This window comes from Nyctibius grandis, chromosome 4 (genome assembly GCF_013368605.1).
Source record: "Nyctibius grandis isolate bNycGra1 chromosome 4, bNycGra1.pri, whole genome shotgun sequence".
NCBI lineage: Eukaryota > Metazoa > Chordata > Aves > Nyctibiiformes > Nyctibiidae > Nyctibius > Nyctibius grandis.
In genome coordinates, this window is record NC_090661.1 from 47,748,503 (window position 1) to 47,768,715 (window position 20,213).

The window sequence follows — 20,213 nt, forward strand, 5'->3', positions numbered from 1 at the left end:
ATGTCACCCCTTGGAGTCGGGAGGTGCAGGTGAGGTCACAGAAGGGTGGTGTTGGCAGGACGGGGGGACGGGGTGGCCGCAGGCTCCGCAGGGCTTTCTCAAGACACCTGGCCAGCCCCTGCAAGCAGGAAATGGGATTCTCCTGTTCATAAGCAGTATAAATCAAGAACACAGATCTTACAAGCAACATCATTCTTCCTGGAGTTTTTAATCGTAGCGAAGCGGCTGTGCTTTTTGTGTGTAGGTGTGAGGAACTTAAGGGGTCTAGGAGATGGCTGTGAACTCCTCATTTACAGAAGAGAAAAAGCAAATGAACCCACCGCTCGCTGGTTGTGACATGGAGAACGAGTCTGAGAAGGATGCAGGTGCTGTGTTTAGTTACTAGCAAACTCACTTCAGAAATAGTCAGAAATGGCCAAAGGCAAATCGCCAGCTTCCAAGAGGGAGCTGTTGCAGCAGGCTGATCACACGGTGGGAAGGCTGCCCTTCCCCAGGCCAGGCAGCAATGAGGAGAAAGGTGGCGAACAGGGATCCAGGGTACCAGTGCCCAGAGACGGGAGCTGCCATCCAGGAGCAGCTTGATAAAAACAAAATGTATCAGAAAAGGGCTGGCCGATAGCAGCTTCCAGGCAACTCCACCAGCTGCCCCTAATGCCCACAGGAGATGTCGGATCTCAGCACCTTGTGAGACCAGATCCTGTTTGAGCCCTCCATCGCCCAGGAGGACAGGCAGGGCATGAGGGGCAGAACTGGTTTCTGAACCTGCTGCTGTCAGTCTGTGCTTGCACACAGCAGAGTCAGGCTCCGGGTCTGCCCGCAGCATTTTGGCTTGACTTCCTAGCTTAGCATAATGGCTCCTCTCAAAGTTCAAAGCCTCCTTTGGCCTGTCACTTAGTCATTAAAAATTAATTTCTTATTTTCCTTCATAATGCAATTACTGTAAGGTAGTCAGATAGGTGGGACAACTTCTCACAACTATTGGTTCTTGTTTTTCTGTATTTAAATAGAGTATAATGCAATTTATGAAGTTACATAATAATTTTCCCTAATGTTTGATCCTTTATCAGATATTTTCCATTGTTTCAAAATGACATTTGTCTAAATATCCTTTCTTATTTTTCTGTAAAGGTAGCTCTGGGGGGTTTTGTGATCCAGCAATAGTAATTTATTGCCTATTTGGGATTAGTCCCTTTTAGATAGCTTTTCTGCAAACAAGGTTTCTGTTCTTGGCTACGAACTCTTAAAACTTTCACTCCTTAAGTGGGCTATGACAAAATTAATTACCTGCTATCAAGCCCAAACAATTATATTAAAATTAGTATTTCTCATAGGTTTTTGACAATATTAACTTAAAAAATATTATCACTAAGAAATACTGGGTCAGTTAACAGTTGGTTGCCATTTTCCCTTACATATTGGATTAAATAATTGTGGGTAAAATGCTGGCTGAATTTGACTGACAGTAGCAGCAAGGAGAATGCTATAATTGTTAATTCTACCCTATTCCAGAGGCAAAATGTTGCCAGAATGTCTTGCTGTTTTGCTTTTTTCTTGGTCTAAATTATTTATATTAAAATGGAGAAAAAAAATCTATATTTTATTTATTTTTTCCCCCAAACATCTGAAGTATTTGTTTACAGTTTCCCTAGAAGTTTTTTGACATCCACAGTGGCATGACATAGAATAGGACATAAAAATTTGATACCCTTGACTAGATGATCAAGCTAAGGCACACACAGTTTTTTCCAAACCACAATAAACCTAATTTCTCAATTTTTCAAAAAATGACAACATTTACAATACTAATTCCTAAATACTTTGCTTAGACTTTGCTTAGATACAAAATCACGTGTCTCATAGCTGTTTCCTCATAGATTCCTTCAACACTTAGTACTCCCAAGTTAGTATAATCATATAGTTTGACACATCACTGAATTAACTGATTCCTTACAGAATGTAAAAAAATGCTTATATTTGAGCATTTACATTAGTATCATTTTGTCTGCATACTGCAAAATGCTGTGTTCCATTTTATGAGTTGCCCCAGTTGAGGTGTTACTCTGATGTATTTCTTATGCCAGACGTACAGAATGAAAGAACTGAGGACAACCTTGGTAGCTTCCTTTCACAGCTGAAATGCCTTAGTATATATCAATTAGATTTTATCCTGGCAGAGAAGGAGAACAATTTATTAAAATCTTCATCTGACCTTTACATTCATCACTAGTGATTCTAAGAGAGACCACTTCATTAGTTCAGCGGCATGAATTAGGACCTTGTTGCAATGCTAGGCAAAAGATAAGAAACATCTTCTCTAGTCCACAGAGCTACTGAAGTGTAAATTGCTAGTGTGATTTATCGAATATTTGTACAACACAGATGAGGGGACAACATAAAGCAATGCAGCCAGAGAACAGGCATTATTAACTTAGCATGAGAGAAGGGATTTGCAGTTATCCGGATGCATCCCTTACAAGTTGCACATCAAACCGTGGAGTGAACTCCCCTCTTAGCTCCTGGTTTGTGACTGGCACAAGTGGTGCATGAGGCAGGCTGAGCAGAAAGCTGTGTCTGCAGCCCCAATACCTGGGGAAACGAGAGGGCGATAAAGGAGTCTCCAGACCCATTACTTTCCACTTCATTGGTTTTAACACCAATAACCATGATTCAATGCTTTTCAAATTTCTGCTTGAATGACAGTGTTATCATCTGTATCAGTGCCAACTTCTACAGCTCTACAGTGGTGCAGGGACCACTTCTGCATCTACCTTAGAAGGCTCAGTCCACACACGGCAGGACTGGCTGACGTACTGGGCACATGAAAGCCATGTTATCGGGTGATGATACAGTCTGGATGGGTTTTGTATAGCATAGACAGTCTGTTCCCCAGAGTGGAAAGTTTATTTTTATCAGGATGTCGAGCACTGTAGGGCCATTAAGCAAAAAGGATCACTGAGTGCTGTCATAATGTCCCAAATCTTTGGTTCTGCTTGTCTCATGAGTTCTTTACATGGGATTTAGACCTATTTTTACCCTTTCTTTTGTCTTTCTCACACTGAAGTAACACAAGTAAACCCATCATTTGAACAAATAAAGTCTGGCAGAAGGAAGAGGTCTTAATGAAGGAGCTGCAGCTGCAGGGCTGGTTGGAATGTGGTGATGTGGGTGCCAGCTGGCCAGTCTTTCCCTCACATAGCTCTGAATGAACAGCCAAACTGCAAGCTCCACGTCACACGTCAATGCTAAGTGACACCCAAGAAGGGTACAAAATTACAGGTCAATAGCCTGGAGTGCTAAAGGGAAATAAGACATAAGGGAAGAAGGCAGTAAAAGCAGTGACAGGGAATGAAAAGGAAGATTCAGAGTAGGAAAAAAATATGTATTATGTTATTAGCCAGAAATTATTTTTGCAAAATTACTCTTCATTATTTTTTATGCATTTATTCCTCTTAAAAAGGAAATTTCCAAATTCTTCTTCTAACTATAAAATAAATTATGAATTGTAGGCAAGAGAAGCTGTACCACTTCAGTGGGTCTAGTTACACTCAGTTCTAATATACGATAGTATTCAAACGCTTTCTCTTCTGCCATGCTTGAAGAGTACTACAGAGCATTCCCAGTCTGATCACAAAGTCAGCCAACAGTGTCGTGCCCATGCGTGGGGAAGTGCGAGTCAGTTCAGGAGAGCTAGGAGGAACTGTGTTGGGTTTGGCTTATAGGTTTGTGGGGAAATGGGATGAGGAGGGGAAATTTGCTTTGCCTGGTGGGCTCGAAATTGAGAAAGGGGAGAAAGGCATCTCATGAGGGAACGAAGACCTAATGTGGGAGAACTGAGTCCCCTGCACATGGGCTGCAGAATTTGGGGAGGGCTCTTTCCAAAAGCTGCCCAGCCATGGCCAGTCTGCAGATCTGCAGCCCCAGAGTGAGCCTGTCCCCACAGCAGCACCAGCACTGCATGTGTACAGTGCACAGGGAGCGATGGGCACGAAGCGGGGCTGGGGAAGGAGTGCATCCGCAGCACATTGAAGAGGGGCACAGGCTTCAGTGACAGCAGTGGAACGTCTATCACACCCAGGGAGTCACATGTTTGCTGGGCTTGCATTGACAAAATGAATCTGTTTGGTTTCATGGCAGACCAGAATGAAGAGATGTCCGAAATCAGTGAGTCTCCGGAGTCTGTGTCGCTGGCTGACGCCTCAGCAGAAAAGGCCACACAAGGCACTGACACTGACCTAGAGGTTGAAGGTGAATGTTTTCTGACCATCTGCCCTCACTAGCCTTTCCCTTACAGTCAGAGCTGTACCTACCAACTGGTATGTATTTGAAATGGAGACCAAGGACACAACCCTGCCAGGGTCCTGACAACCACATGTAATCTGGCAATTGATAAAGGTGGAGGAGGATGAATTTCCCTCAAAGAGCTCTCCCTTTGATGTCAAGCATCTTCCTTCAACTGCTTTCTATACACCATGGCTATTCCTTTGTTCCTTCTTCTCTCCTCTAGTCCTTAATGACCAACACTACCACACCAGCCCGCTGCCAGGGCAGCAGGAGCAGCTAGCTGAAACCAGGGATGGGACTGAGGCCCTGTTTGTGTGCTCCTGATGAAAGACTGCACAGCAGTTGTGGTCTGCGTACCATAGGTTTGCCACAACTGTCCTAGACTTTTTTGGTGGCTCTTCTCTTATCTTCTGCCTACTGAAGTCAGTCCTCTGGGTAAACAAGTCTTGCATTAATTTTTGTAACAATAGGATTTGTCCATAATTTAGGATGGGAACTTTTTAACTTGTTATAAATGGAAGGAAAATCAAAACCCATAAGAATGCAAGAACAAAAGTATTTTGTTAGAGGCCTAAGGTTGAACTGGAAAATTACTTCGATGAGAGGGGAATTTCTCTTGAGGTCAGACCATTGAATTCATCTAACAACATGGAGAAATATGAGCTCTAAGTATGGGGTTTGATGAAGGAATTCCAAATGACAGGTTTCTGTGGAAATACAGCCGCCAGCTGCACTGATATGTCTCACTGCAGCTGTGTCAACAACACCCAATGGCCAAGATGAGAATGCTGGGATTCTTTCTGCTGATTGTAAGCCAAAATGTTCTGAGCTGCCCTAGCTCTGCTGGCAATATTAGCTGTGTGCTTCAACTAAGATTTAAAAAAAAAAGGATGAAAATGTTTTTGCCTGATGTCAAGAATTCTCAATTACACCAAGAAATGTTTAGTCACATTGCAGACTGGTGAGAAGCTGCAGCAAGTCACTGGATGCCAAATGGAGAAGCAGGGAGGATACATTAACTCTTGGAGGTCTGAGATAAAGTGATGGGGAGAACCAGCGGACAATAGCCCTTTAACAGTAAAACCTACTGTTATTGCATAGCGTTACTTAATTTTATTAAGTTAATTTATTTAAAAGTGGAAGGAGGACACTGAATGCACCATTCACCAATATACTTTTTCTCTGTAGGTCCTGAGGCAGCCTTTGGGGGCATTATGGGCACAGAGATGTACTTGGAAGCATGCAGGCTGATGAAGGTGGTGCCTGTCTCACACTTTATTCAAAACTTGGCCAAGCCTTATGTAAACCTGAACCACCGTGGTCTAGGACCCAAAGGTGTCAAAGCCATTGCTATTGCTCTGGTGGTGAGTAGCCAGTAAGAGCAGGGCCACTGTTCTCAAGCACAATAGGCATTTTAAGCCTCTGTCAGGCCTCGAAGCTATCACTGAGTACACAGTGTGGGCAAAAAAGCCATCTATCTTCCCCATAGGAGCTCTGAGCATCCTTAATGTATCTAGCCCCCTGCACAGGAAAGTCTTGTGTGGCAACTCCTGGCCTTTGCTGGAGTTACCCCCAAGAGCAAACTGATGTTCTTTCATGGACACAAGTCCCCAGTGCTCCTAATCCCTACAGGGCCAGAGGGAGGGCTGGAGGGATGGGTACCCCCCACTCTGGGTTCTGCATAGGGATGTGCTACACTCACCCATGGACAGGCCCAAGATGCCTGAATGGGAGCTTGGATCTGAACCTGGGTCTCCAGGCTGCCAGAAAGCAATGGAAAGTCCTACCCACTCAAAACCTCTACAAAAAAAAGCATCTGTTTTGTATGCCAATTCCCACTGCCGCGGCTCTGTCATGTCCCCTGACCATTGTCCTGCTCAGCACCTGCAATGCTTTCTGAGGTTTGGAGGAAATGTCCTGTGTCTGTTGAACTGAGGAAAATATCTCCTTCATTAACTTTTCAGCAGTTTTTTGTGTGTCGTTGTTTACCTTTGTGTCTTCCCAGTCCAACGCAACCATCACCCATCTAGAGTTGGAAGACAACTGCATTCTGGCAGAAGGAGCCATATGCATAGCAGAGATGCTACAAGAGAATTCCTCCCTTCAAGAACTGGTACGCAATCTGATGTAGTTTGTAGCCAAAATTATTGCTCACCAAGTTCAATCATCTAAAAGAAAACCAATTCATTCCATTATGATTTTAACCAAATAACCATTGTTCCCATGCAAAACGTTCACATTCTAAAAGTCATGATATTTTATGCTGCTCTACTTTTAAAAAGCACAAGCTTCTGAAAAGCAGAAGTGTGCATGTGATGGCAGTCTGGTGAGTCTGGAATTGTTCTCTTCGTTAGCAGATGTGACAATAATTACCATAACTAAGTCTTTCTAGTTCATGCTTAGCCAACGGAAAAAATGTTTTGGTCAGGAACTTTCATTCTCCAATATGACATGGGTAATTTTTTTAAAATAGATTCAGGGAATAATGCAAAACTTTTGGATATGAACTGGTAGGAATGTTCCTTCGATCTGAAACTGGGGTATACAAAATGCATTTTGCTAGGCCATGGGATCTGTGTTACTCTGGAAGAAAAGATTCTTGGCCAAATGCCTCTTGGTTCACTGAAGACAAAGACCCGTGTGAAACTGATGGCTCTAGGGCTTTATTCCTGTTAGGAACGATACAGGGTTAAACACACCTATAACTCACATTTTAATTACTGTCTGGCTGACATTTCTCATATTGCTCGTCTTGCATTATTCCCTTGATATCTTGGGCATTAAGAAGACAATAAAGCCGATTCATTCTTTGGACTCATTCTTCTTATCCTCCTTTCTTTCCTTCCAGAATATCTCCAATAACCACCTAGACACAGCAGGAGCTGAAGCCATTGCCAGTTTGCTTTTGGATAACTTGTCCTACCTCCATGCTCTTAAGCTCTCAGGTGGGCTGTATGCACCCAAACAGTGATGGCAGTGGAAGTGAAATAACATGTGTTTCATTCCAGTCTCTCATCTTGAGAATATTAGTCAGACTATGGGCAAAATCAATCTCTCAGCTATGTCTCTGATGGGAACCCAGAGTAACAGTGGAAATATAGATTTATAGTGATGTGATTAAATATTTGGCCTGCTCAAACTCCAGCACCTCTGAAAACTGGTCCCTTACGAGAAACTTAGATAATTGCTGGAGTGTCTCCCACATCTTGAGGTAATTCTACTCTATGGAGTGGAGTAGTGACTAACTTCTTACAGCCAGATATGGGCTGTGATTAAGTGTAGCTTCCACCTAAAAGCACAGCGTCCTGTAGACCCCAGCACCGCACTAAGAGAGAGGTCAGCGCACTGTTAACATACTTTTCTTCCCCAGGAAACAACTTTGGAGACAAGACTGCATCATACTTTGCTGAGGCATTAATGGTGAGTTACCCGACATCCAAGGTCATTTGCAGCCCTGGCTGTGTAACAGATTCTCCTCATCTTGAAGCTGTGACTCACTTGGCATGATTTCACTTGGTAATGTCCATATGAATTCCTGGCATAATTCTGCTAAGTGCCTCTTGCTTACTTCAGAAATGAGGGAGACTGGGAGGACACAGAGCAGGATGGACCGCATTGACATTTTCTCAGGACAGCTGTGAGAGTCTGGCTGAGAAACAAACTTTCAGGACTGTGTAACAGAACAACAGAATGACATCTGGGTGACAAAAAATATTCAAGAAGCATAAGTAACCCAACTTCATATAATTTTGCAATTCTCCAGTAAAAATAAGATGCTTCACTTCTCTGGTTAGTTCCTATCTCAAAGCTTCTGCATCATTTGGCACCACCAGAAGCTGCCCTGAAGCAATGCCTTGACCTGGTATCAGAAAGTGCTCTTCATCAGGGTACAATGGTGGGAATGAAAAAGGGGCAGGAACAGAATTGCAGGATGTGTTGCAGGCCAGACATGAGTTGTGTGAGGGAAATTTTTGTACAACACAAAGTCCCATTGCTTTTGCTGTTTTGGAAAGACAATCACTGTTATGTTAGAAGCCTGACAAAGCTTTGTTTTGGGACACGCAGTGCCCCAATCTCTGTGCTGATGATCTCCCATGCACTGAAGATTTCACTGTGTCTGATATCCCTCTGTTTCATCCTCATGTGGGGACCTTGGCATGACATCTGGTTGCAGCTGGCTGGAAGATCTCATTGTCTCTGCACATTTGTCTCTCTGCAGGGCAATTACCGAGTGAAGGATCTGGACCTCAGCCACAATGAGTTCTCTGAGAAGGGAGGACAGCTCCTCGGAGAGATGCTCGGTAACTTAATTTATTACTCCCACAAAGACCCGAGTACAGGCGCTGGGGGACTTGATGGCGTCACCACAGTGAACGTGTATTTCCTTCTCCAGCAAAAACGCCACATGACCTGGTGGGTAGTACAAAAGACAGGGCACCCAGATTTAGAGCTTCCTGCCTGGTCCACAGGCTCACCCTCATCACCACAGGTGACTCTAGCAACTATGACTAATGTATCAGAACACAAATACAGGATAAGAAACCACAGTAACAGAGCAGTCTGTGTCAGAGAGAAGGGAGCTGAAAGACAAGTCCCTCAGGGAGTATAAAGCAGAAAATTGCATTTTACTAAAATCTAATAGGATCAGAACTGTTGTTGGTTTTAAGCTTTTGATTACAAAGTTCAGGAGTGATTTCAATTTTTCTTAAGTAGCCCAAACCCTAATGGTTTGACCCATTGCACAGCAAGCAGCAAGGGAAACATTAGGAGGAAATAAAATTAAGCTGCCTGATTTATCTGTTCAAAGTGAGATCCAGAGTGTGCTAGTAGCCCTGGAGAGGGAAAGCAAACAAAACAGTTACAGTCTTTGAGTAATCTCAGGTGCTATTAGTGCACTGGGAAAGATTTGCACGAATATCTCATGTCTCTTCTTCCCTCAGTATGTCCAACACACCTGCTACCATAATGGCCACAAGCGTGTGCTATGAGCATCCAGTGTTCCTTGAGCATTTCATTAACACAATGCCTTCAGTTTAATTAACGCTTTCCTTCTCCTGGATCAGTACTTCCACTGATAGGTATCTCTTTCTAATTACAGTCCATGTCTTTAAAAGATGGATCAATTAAAACTGCAGTGAGGCCAAGGCACTGTGCCCCTGCCTTGGACAAGCCTGCAGGCAACACAGAGATCCGTACTAAAACTTGGAGCCTTCCTAGCCCAGAAAAATGCCTCTCCAAAGTTAAAGGTCTTACAGCTCTTCTCTCCTTTCAGCTCACTTGAGGCAGGAGCACCAGAGATTACTGCAGAATCTGTTACTTTTCTGAGTTGTTTCTTAAAGGAATATTTTTAAGTCAGCTAAACTCACCATCTGCCTCCATCCAACCTCCCATCCATGGAAAATCTGGATGAGAAATTGTCTCTGAGAATGAGAAGCAAGTGTTGGCAGCAAGTCCTACCCCTCTCAGTGTCGCAGTAGACACAAATGAATCCACCCATACCCTGCTCTAAGTAGAACTTACACTGTGAGGTGTGCTATGCATGTGAATTGGCACTGGCACTTATACAGCTGGACACAGCTACCGTGTGAAGCTGAATTCCTCTCTTCTGCTAATCAAACATACACAGAGTCAGTCTTGATATTTTAGATGTGGCAAGGAGAATCCAGCATTTTTCACAGTGAGAAAAACAGACAGTGTCTATTAATGTAAGAAAATCCTCTCTCTCTACCTTCCTCCTTCACAACTTATTCTTTGATTAAGCCAGAAAAAAACCCTGTGTTCCTTTCTCCTTGTGATTACCAGCCCATTCTCTGTTCTTTGGGTGCTGTGGACAGCAAAGACTCTGTAGGTACAGGTTCCTCCTACTGAAATCAATGAAGGCTGTTGCTGAACCCCCAGCAAAATTTCTCTTACTCCCTAAGTGGGTCAGCAGCTGTGTCCAGACCACTCTTCCTGAGCTAACATCTCAGTTTCTCTCTCCTAGCCATCAACACAGCACTGGAGATTCTGGACCTGAGCTGGAACCGCCTGAGTAGGAAGGGGACAGTAGCACTGGGCACAGGTCTCAAGGTAGGAATGCCCCTGTTTTGTGATACCCTTCACAGTGATTATTGCCATGAGCTGGCTGAAACACTAATTGGAACCTCCCATCCCCGAGGTCTGAGCAGGATTCAGTAGCTCTAGCAAGGCTCATCCTACTGACAGTGGCAGTCAGTGCCAGGAGAAAGACTAAAGCAATGAGTAGGTCTAGTGACTTACACGGATGGAGAGACCCTGGTGACATTGCAGAGAGATGGTGGATTCATTGGGGCTGCCTGGGTGTGACTTGAGGGATGCTCCTGTCTCAGCCAGGCAAGAAAGGGTAGAGTGGTACAGAAGATGAGCATGCAATAGCTAAGATCCCTCTTCTCTCTCTGGAGGGCAATGGTACACTGAAAATACTCAACCTTTCTTGGAATGGCGTCAGCAACGAGGGAGCACTGGCCCTAGGAGAAGCTCTCAAAGTCAATAACGTGCTGATTCACCTGGACATCAGCAACAACCAGATCAACAATGAGGGAGCCAAGAAGCTCTGCAGAGGCCTTGAACTCAATGCAAAACTCAAAATCCTGAAGGTAAAATAAAGCCCAGGCAGGGCTGGAGGAATAAATGGAGGGAGTAGAAAGATCTGAGTCAGGAGGGACAGAACACAGAGGTGAGCTGCCTGAGCTAGAACTGGAGGAAATGAGTATTGCTCTGGGTTGAAGGTGAGCAGAGCAGAAGGAAATTCTATTATTGAGTTAATTTCTTCCAGGGCAACTTAACTGCACTGTTCCCTCAAAAAATCCCCCAGGGACTGGCTTGGCATAACCCCACACCCATTATAACCCCAAAGTGGTTGATTCCTGTCATGTCTAGGCTCAGTCAAGTGAGAACCTAGGCATTCAACATGTCTAGCAGAGAGCCTAGGCATTCAACAGGTCTGCATATGTACATAAAATGTAGTTGTGAAGGTACATATGTACACGTAATATGCATTTCAACGTAAGGCAAAGGTTCACACTGAAGTTTGCAGGTGGGCAAGAGTGTGCCTTTCTCAGTGTGTTAATGATTTGCTGAAAATTTATTCAAACACAGGATAAACTGTCATTGCCATATCAGGGCAATGCCACAGCACTACCTATAGGAGAGGAGTATTATCAAGTCCTGGAAAAAGAAAGCTAAAACTGACTTCTAGTAATCTAGGGATCAATAATCCTGGAAAGGGCAAAACTGAATGACCAGCCAAGCTGGCTTCAGAGGTTAGGGTTGAGAGCTAACATGTCTTCTCAATCCAAGATCATTCTCTAGGAATTCAGCTTAGAAAAGTCAGCTTGCTTACAAACTGCATTCTCAGCTAGATCTGACATCACCATCCTGAGAGCCTGCAAATGGCACTATGATGGCTGAGGGGCATCTTTAAAGCTGTTCATGTAGGCCTGTCTTTGGACACCCTTGTCCTTGTAAATCACTGCAACCACGCCAGGCTTTGGGACTGCTGTTTTAGATTATGTAAATAAATGTGTCTGTTTGAATTGCTCTTAACCTGGCTTGAGGTAAGGTCACTAGCTCACACCAAGGCATTCCTCTCTCTGTGTGGCTGCACAGATTGTCTTAAGAGCTGATAACACAAAGGACTTAAAGGGGGACATGTCTTCTGCTGGCCAATGTTAACCAAGAAAGTTTTCTTTCAGATAGTGGGAATAGGGACTGCACATGAAGTCCAAGGTGGAGGAGAGGTGATGTTCACACCCTAAGAGATGCACATGGCAATGCCAACCCCATAATGCCATATAGCTAGACATTGTAGGCCAGAGGCAGCCAATCAGCCTTAGCTCTGATCTGCTGTGCTGCCAAGAAGAGCCAAGGGTATGGGAAATGTCCCGAGGGGCATACCCCATCCAGAGGGACCCTACTAGCAAGCACACATTCAAATGCAGTCCATTGCCTCAGCTTCTCCCCATCGTATGACTGAACATGATCCACATCACATACTCCTGTGTGACAGATATAAGGGACCTGATATGTGGAATTTCACACAAGGAGACAGAGAGAAGCTGAGAAGGCAACTCCATTGGGAAGCTGCATTGCAGAGTTTTGTGGGACAGAGACAAGAAATGGAGAGATAACAGACAAACCCATCAAAAGGGACCACAGTTATTCTACAGCCCTGCTGAAGAATGGGAAGAAAGGGTCATCCTTGAGGTTACAGCATGCCTTCTGCCAGGCATGAAAACCTCATTCTCACGATGTCTGGATCTATGTCTCTTCTTCCACAGATGGCCAATAATCCCCTGACCGTGGAAGGTGCCACTGCGCTAGTCACATCTGTCAGAAAGAACCCCAAATCCATGATGGAGGAGATCAACATCTCAGTAAGGCTTATGTGCTGGAAAGCCTCCAGGACCAGACACTACACATTTTTAGGAACTGGGTGGATCACAGAGCTGCCCCTTTCCAAAACTATTTTGAATCTTGCTGTTTGTTTCATTTATGCACAGCCATTAATAAAAAGAGGCTACCCTTCTAGGAGCCATGTGGAAATTACAGGGCTTTGGTCTAGCTCTGGAGAGAGGTGCCTGTAGTATCACCACATTTCAATTCCTTCCATTTTGCAATGGTAGAACAAGAACAAGGAGTGTATTCCCACTGGAGGATGAATTCTCTTCATCCCATGAGCTGGCTCCCTCCAGGGCAGCCTAAGATACTGTGAAGTGCTTTGATAATCTGTCATTATGTATGAGGAGCAGAAGAAGATGGATGCTTCAAGGCATTGAAAGCACAGTAATTTTATTTAAAAAAAAAACACAAAACAAAACAAAACAGAAACATTAAAAGGCTGGTGTGGAAGGAAAAAAAAAAATCAGATGCCAAATCTTAGTATGCTACTCCATAGCAAGTCAGGAGCACGACACATATTGTTGTAACCTTATGTGCTGCTTCTAATATGGGAGACCCAGAAATGCTTCTGAGCTCCTGAGTGAGCTCCTGAGCTGGCAGGGGTTGCACTGCAGACCAACAGTGGGGAGAGACATGGGCACACATCAGTCTGCTCCTGGCCCTCCCATCCATGCATTGGTGCTTCATGGGAGCAGTTACAGAAGGTGTCAGGGGCCTCAGGGCCCCCCATCCACCTTTGGGAGAACCATGATTAAAGGAAAGAGCATTTTCAGAAAGATTAGGTTTGGGACTTGGAACATAAATAATATGTTCACACTTGAAACAAGCTAAAAAAAAGTTCATGGGCAGTTTTGGAGACTCACATAATGGGTGTATCTAAGTTACATCTGCATGTGTATCTTTATCCTGTGGTTACTGTGTTAGAGAAAGAAACTAAAAGCAGAATAAATAATATTCATCTATGGTCTTTCCTGAGAGTATTGAGGGCTTTCAATAGAGATCATCTGAAGAACAGGCGTTCCTCTAGGGCAGACAATTTTTCTGCATAAATTAAGATCAAAGATAATTATTTCCCAGGTCTGCAAGGAGTCAGCCCTCATTCTGCAAAGGAAAACTAAAGTGGGCTGTGCGGGGGTAAAGGACTTCATTACAGTATATGTGGTTCTGCTAGTTTTATTGCTAATAACCTAAACAATTCATAAACTTGGAAAGAGTAATGTATTTTAGCTAAATTCTGAAATTTTGAGGCGAGGAGTTAACTAACATTAAGAATCTTCAACCTAAATCTCACTATAAATTTCTGCTTTTTAGGATTAACAGATGCTCTCTTCACCTCACCCTTCAAAAAGCCTAAGTTACCTGGCATTTCACAAGATAAATGGTCAATGGTATAAATTTACAATGACATTTCGGTATCCCAATCAAATGCTTGTAGGCAAACATCTAATCTGCCTGACAGACTTTATTCCACCTGTGATGTAGGGAGTCTTGAATTTCAATTCAGAGTATTTGCAAATATACAGCTCCAAAGATCTTACACTGTCTTAAACCTTTAAGAAATTAGTAAAGGTTTTAATCTTTTATAAGAAACTTAAGGGAAGACATAAACAAAAGCCTCTTCTGCCCCTTTTCCCAGTGATAAATGCTTATCTTGACTTTTAAAGAATTAATAACTACTTTATGTCTGTAAGAGGAACTTCAAATAAGGATCATCTCTAGAAACCTTTGTATGGGTTTGACAGCACTAGCAAAGGTGAAGCAATAGAAAGGCACATTTTTAACAACAGTTTATTGTTTCTGACAACATTTCTAAGCATGACTGTTCCCCATATTCTTTTCATAATCTACTCTTTATAGGGTTTCAACTTGCAGATACTATCAAACATTTTATAAAAGTCATGAATCAAAATAGCCAGCATGCCCATCTTCATCATCACGGTACAAAAGAAAATACTGTTGCTTTTCAGCTGTCCATGTGTTGTTTTTCTGGGCTTGGACTGACTGTGTCAAACATGCAGAAATGCACAAGCTGGCTCTCTCCAGGTGCCACCTGACCCCAGCATGGTTTGTTAGGCCAGACACAGTGCTTTGGCTATGCTGCTTCTGAGGCCGCACTGGCGGTCCACTGGCTTTCTCATGGGGTCAAGCCCAGGCTGGCAAGGCTCGGGGAGAGAGGTGGCAGCCAGCAGAGCCAGCTCAAGCTCTCCTGTGCTGTGTTCCCAGGACTAGCACACTCTGATAGCGTGCATAGTGCAGGGATGTCTGAATGGCTTCTTCAGAGAGTCACTCTGCGTCCATAAAACCGTTGGTGCTGAATGCAACCTAGTAAACCCAGCCAAGACCCAGACTCGTTCAAGGCTGTCTTCAAGTAGCAAGAGTCAAGAGCTCACTGCACGGTATAGTGAGATTTAGGTTAGACTGAAGATTCTTAATGTTAATTAACTCCTTGCCTCAACATTTCTTGAGTGCCTCTTTTAAATATATGTTATACTATCATGAGCTTCTAGATGGATCTTAAGAATGGTAGATCGTAAGCTGCTAAAAAGAAGCTATAAGAATGCACTGGGACAGTGTAAATAAACTTCAGGAAAAAATACGGTACTTGATGCCTTGGGAACCTCCTGCAATGACAGAAAACAGCAGCTTTCATCAATTTCCTGAACTGCCTTGAGATTTCCAACAATTAACTATATAACTAACATAATACATGAACAATTCCCCTGTCATCATGGGTATGAACAAAATCATAATCGTGTTTTTAAAAGATCAGTGAAGGCAAAGGCAAATTTTTCCTAACTTAAATTTAGAAGAATAAATTACAGGGACATCAATAATATTTGCATTGATAGTTTACTTTCTAATATCCCAAAACTCTAAATCAGGACACTGTGCTGCTGCCCACTCTGTAAGTGCTAAAACAGAAAACTCACAGTGTCAGCTCTGAAATGCTGAGCTGTCACTAGCCTGTTTGAAATTCTCGGGAAAAAACAAATGTCAGGTCTTGTACTGCTGACTGGAGCTTCCTGTTAGGGTTACACAATGAAGCAGAGCTTTACCAAAAGTTCTTTTCATCTGGAGACACCTGGACCCTTCCCAGATAGGTGAATCTTTCTTGTCTGGGCTATAAAACTATATGGCTGGAGATACTAATCCTTTTAGGTCTTGGATGATTTTTTTTTCATTTTTGCAGAACTCTATGGCACATTTTGGCCATTAACTGTTCAACTTGCAGTCTGCATCTTAACCAAATGGAGACGAGACCTATGTAGAACTGTCTCAGGGACGAACATGAATCACTTGAATCACCTAATATAAGAAGTCTTTGGTGTAGACATTTACCTGATGAACACCTACCTTGCATTAAGCTAATTTCTACATAAATTGGTAGACTCTTTTCTGTCTCAGACATGGCAAAATAGAAAGAAGACTTAATTAGGGTCAAGCCTCCATGGGATTCCTGAAAGTGAAGAGTAGAGATAGGAGAAGGCACCACCCTTAGGAGAGAATGCTTAATGTTGACTTTAGATGGATTTGTGAATACAAACAAGTCTTTGTTGTTCTTTGGGTGTCCACACTGACTGCACTCTCCCTCCTCCTATGTACCAGAATGTGTTGGTGAACGAAACTTTCATCAAGTTGCTGGATTTGGTGTGTCGAACTCATCCTGAACTAGATGTCAACTACGGTGAGGTTGAAGGCTGTATCACCAAGATCCCCAAGCAGCATCCAGACCCCATGAAAGTGATTCAGGTGAGCTACTGAACTTGGGTCCATAGCTCCCCTGTACACAGTACACATGCTCCAAGCACTTGGAAGGATGGAGGTTGGAAGGGGTAAGCTTTCTTCCAAGTGGGCAATTCAGCCAAGTTCCTTCAGAAAAGTATATTCACAAAGACAGTCACAATTGTCACTTATCTCAGTCCACACAGACTGACTAAGCAAATCTTCAGGAGAAGCTAATGCCTTGGGATCTGAGAGCACTGGGGAAAAAAAAATCTGAACAGATGTGTGCTCACTGTATAAAACAGATTGATTTCAGGTCTGATCCAAATGAGTGTCCACCCTCATCACAAGCCCACCGCAATACCTGACTTTCATAGAACCCTTCGCTGACAGTTGTGCTTTAGCATCAAAATAAATGTGCTTCATAAAAGTATGATATGGTATCACAAGCAAATACTGCCCTAAATAGAAATGACTTAGCTTGTCAAGGTCTGTAATTTCTATGGATAGCAGCAGATGGTGCTGTCTTCCTTGCTGGAAGGCAATGCAAGCACTTGAGCATTGCTGAGTTAAGCAACACTTTTGTGCTACTAACTTCACTGTGTTTCTTAGCTGCTGTGCACATTTTTAGCTAATTGGGTGAGATTTTGCTGTAGATATGGATTCACATGAACTTAAGCAAAAGCTTGGGCTGTTAGCTCACATCAAACAATGCTGCTGTGCTTCACAGCTAGTGACACACTAGCATGCCTTGCAGTTTTTAACAGCAGTTATGGTACTCAGATGTGTCCTCATTCAAACAGACAGGAATTCAGAAAGAGCAACTAAAGTGATCAGAGATCTGGGGGAGAGGACTCTCTCTGGATTAGACAGCCTAGACAAGCAGTGACTGCTGGGATGAGGACCAAATAACCATATGCAATTATCAGAAGTTTTACTACTGAGTCTCGTTTCAAGGTGGGGGGAGAAGGAGGTATAACTGAGAAGAATGGGATTAATTTGAACAAAAGGGTTTTGTTCTGACAATAGGGTGGCTGCACAAGGAGTTATGGACTCATATATCTCAGTGATTGATAGGCTGACTAAAGGCAGGGTGACAGAAAAATAAGGGGAGAGCTGGAGGCAGGTATCAGTGGCTGTTTCATGGTCACACCCATGTTTTGTCTCTGCTTCTCTTAGAACTACTTGAAAGAGCACAACCTACGACTCTGGGACTTTTTTAGGAATATTGACAAGGATGGAAACATGAAGATCCCTGTGGCAACCTTCCGGAGAGCCATGATGCAGGTGTGCCTCTGAAAGCATGGCCAGGATGCTCTTCTGGCAGGGTACTGCTCTGGGGAATCCCTCTGCTGCAGCACAGCCACCAGTCAGCCTTACTGGTGACATTGTTCAGACTAAAAAGTTAAATTCACCTGTTGCAAAAGTTAGGCCCTGAACAAAAGTTGAGATCCAACAGAAATGCTATGACGTCCAATAAATACTGCAGAGGGCATCAGTGATAATGGGTCAACTTTAGAGTATCACAGGAGCCTTGTAAAACCACAGAGGTCAGCTGTTTGTATAGTATATGCAGGATCTTGATAGACAATTATGTCCTACTGCTATGAGAAAGTGAAAAAGAGGCATTTAAACCCTTGCCTCTACACACTGAGTAGAGAGTGCTCTTCCTGCCAAAACCACCATGGTGCTTGGGATCAGTAGCAATGGTCAGTCAGCCATGATGCTATTTTACAAAAAAAATGCAAAAAAAAAGTTATTTTAATCCTAAAAGAGTGAAAGTGCCTCCCCAGCACCACTCTGTGCATTTTTTCCATCCCTTCTTCCATGCACCAGGCCATCTGCTCACCTATTAAAAGATGATGGGTCCCAGTATGATATGGAGGATTTTTCTGCTTGAAAATATCCAAGTTTGCTAACATTTATCTTATCCTCTTAGCAATCAAGCATCCCACTGGATCGAGTCCAAATTGGGGAATTAGTGCGCAAGTTAGACCGGAATCGGACAGGGGTTGTGGACTATAGGTGAGTGAGTGACTCCACTTACTGTCCTGGTTGTCTTTCTTCTTTTGATCTGGCTCAACACCAAACAAACATATCCTTATTCACTTTAGAAGGTGAAGGGACATATGGTTTTGGCCAGTCCATTACTTACGTAAGTAAAAGGTAGATGAAATAACACCTTGCACGGTTAGAAGCCCTGTTGAGTCAAACTAGAAGTCAGTCTTATTTTTCTGTTTGATAAACTTGCTGTGAGAGTGCAGGCACCTCAGAGCTGAATGGCATTTTCATTAATGCTCGTAAGCCTGTGTGAGAAGCATCAGCTCAACACTGTCCTCCCCTGAAGCCAGGGTAAGATTTGCAAAGACGGCATATCTGTGCCTTCAGACCTTTTCCTCCATCCTCAGGGACTCTCATTTTTTTCCTTCTCTCTGATCCTTCTTCTTAGGAGACCTAGTTTTCCCTGGAAACCACCTTCAAACGATAGAACTTCTCATTCTCTTGAAAGTGCCTCTTCCTTAGTGCCTGTAGCAATCATGTCCAAGTTCTGAGAGCCTGAGCAGTCAGCAGCAAACTCCTTGGAGGCTGGCAGTCGCTGCAGGCTAAACCTCTTGCCATTGGACCCAAAATTCCCCTTAGATTTCCCATCAGTTCTAACATGTGACTGATCAGCTGAAAGCCCTTTTAATCATACCCAAATATTCCCATCCCTCAGCACATATTGATGGGTTTAAATATAGGCTGTAGTCTAGTTTTAAGGCTAGAAGCAATGGGTCAGTTTTGCAAATCTCTTCACCTCTTAGCTTCCTAATGTTTTCAAAGAGAAGCGAATTACTTTGTTAGATCTGGTCTTTATTCCTTCACATACATTGGTGCCATACTAAAAGCATCCATGCTCAGATGCTAGACAGGCCTTAGCCTGGTTAATCTTGAATCAGAGGTTACATGGAGTTCCCAAGTACTTTAGGCACAAATTACAGAACCGTGGTTAAATAGTAAGCAAATTAGGAACCATTAAAACCCAGTGGTCAACAAAGATTCATTTGGTGCCATTAATGCTACTGAGCTGATATGTGGGGAAAAAGAAATACTAATATGTACTCCTTATCTAGCTGCTTAATGCGTGTTAGCACTGTTGCATGTGCTGTAGACAATAGCCAGAAGAGTTGTGACCTTTGCTGTCCTTACTGTTCCCATCTCAGGCTGTTTCTTCAAGGTCCTCTCAGCAGCTTTATGACACCTGACAGGGAAGGTTCACTTTACTAAATTAATACTGGTTCACCTCTTTCTTTTCAATCAGTCACTTAAAAGAGCAGAAGCCAGCACAGAAGCCTGTGGAAGGGGAAACCGAGGAGGAAAAGAAGGAAGAGCCATAAAAATGAAGCAAGGAGGCAGGTCAGACAGTGAAAGATTGTAGGAGAAAGCTCACAGTGGCCATGGGCTTGGGGAGGCCCAACATGGGGGAGCTCTGATAGTCTAAGTTATTGAATATAGAAATAAAGTTGATGTTCCACTACACAGCAGGCCCCTATAACAGTCTAGTCCTTTTGGTTAGGGGCAGAAGAGATTGGTCCTTTGGAGCAGGTTACCAAATCTGTCTCACTCTGCATGCTGAAGATGCTGAACTTATTTGCAGAGACGGAGACAAAAAGCAAGAATGGGGAAACGAAGAGAACTCATATAATTTTATTATACCCTTTTGAGGGAGAGAAGATGGACAAAGAAAGGCTGAAGGAAGTGCCATGCAGCAACCCCTACCAGACTTAGCAGTTCTGACACAGGGATCTTTG

The 20,213-nt window shown here is 43.4% G+C and overlaps 1 protein-coding gene across 1 annotated transcript; it reads left to right on the plus strand.

Moving 5' to 3' along the window:
* The first annotated feature begins 271 nt into the window (after positions 1-271).
* Positions 272-19,799, plus strand: LRRC74A (leucine rich repeat containing 74A). The gene is made up of 14 exons (XM_068397372.1): positions 272-365; positions 4,135-4,245; positions 5,470-5,645; positions 6,287-6,394; positions 7,130-7,226; positions 7,652-7,701; positions 8,501-8,582; positions 10,265-10,350; positions 10,701-10,895; positions 12,579-12,674; positions 16,306-16,449; positions 17,602-17,709; positions 18,362-18,447; positions 19,724-19,799. The coding sequence occupies exons 1-14, from the start codon at positions 272-274 to the stop codon at positions 19,797-19,799; spliced, it is 1,509 nt and encodes a 502-aa protein (XP_068253473.1).
* Positions 19,800-20,213: the final 414 nt, after the last annotated feature.

Bases quoted from the DNA above. Each gene is read 5' to 3' on its own strand.
- LRRC74A (XM_068397372.1), top strand. From the start codon at position 272: ATGGCTGTGAACTCCTCATTTACAGAAGAGAAAAAGCAAATGAACCCA. The intron at 6,395-7,129 runs GTACGCAATCTG...CTTTCCTTCCAG, and splicing joins ATTCCTCCCTTCAAGAACTG to AATATCTCCAATAACCACCT. The intron at 12,675-16,305 runs GTAAGGCTTATG...CCTATGTACCAG, and splicing joins TGGAGGAGATCAACATCTCA to AATGTGTTGGTGAACGAAAC.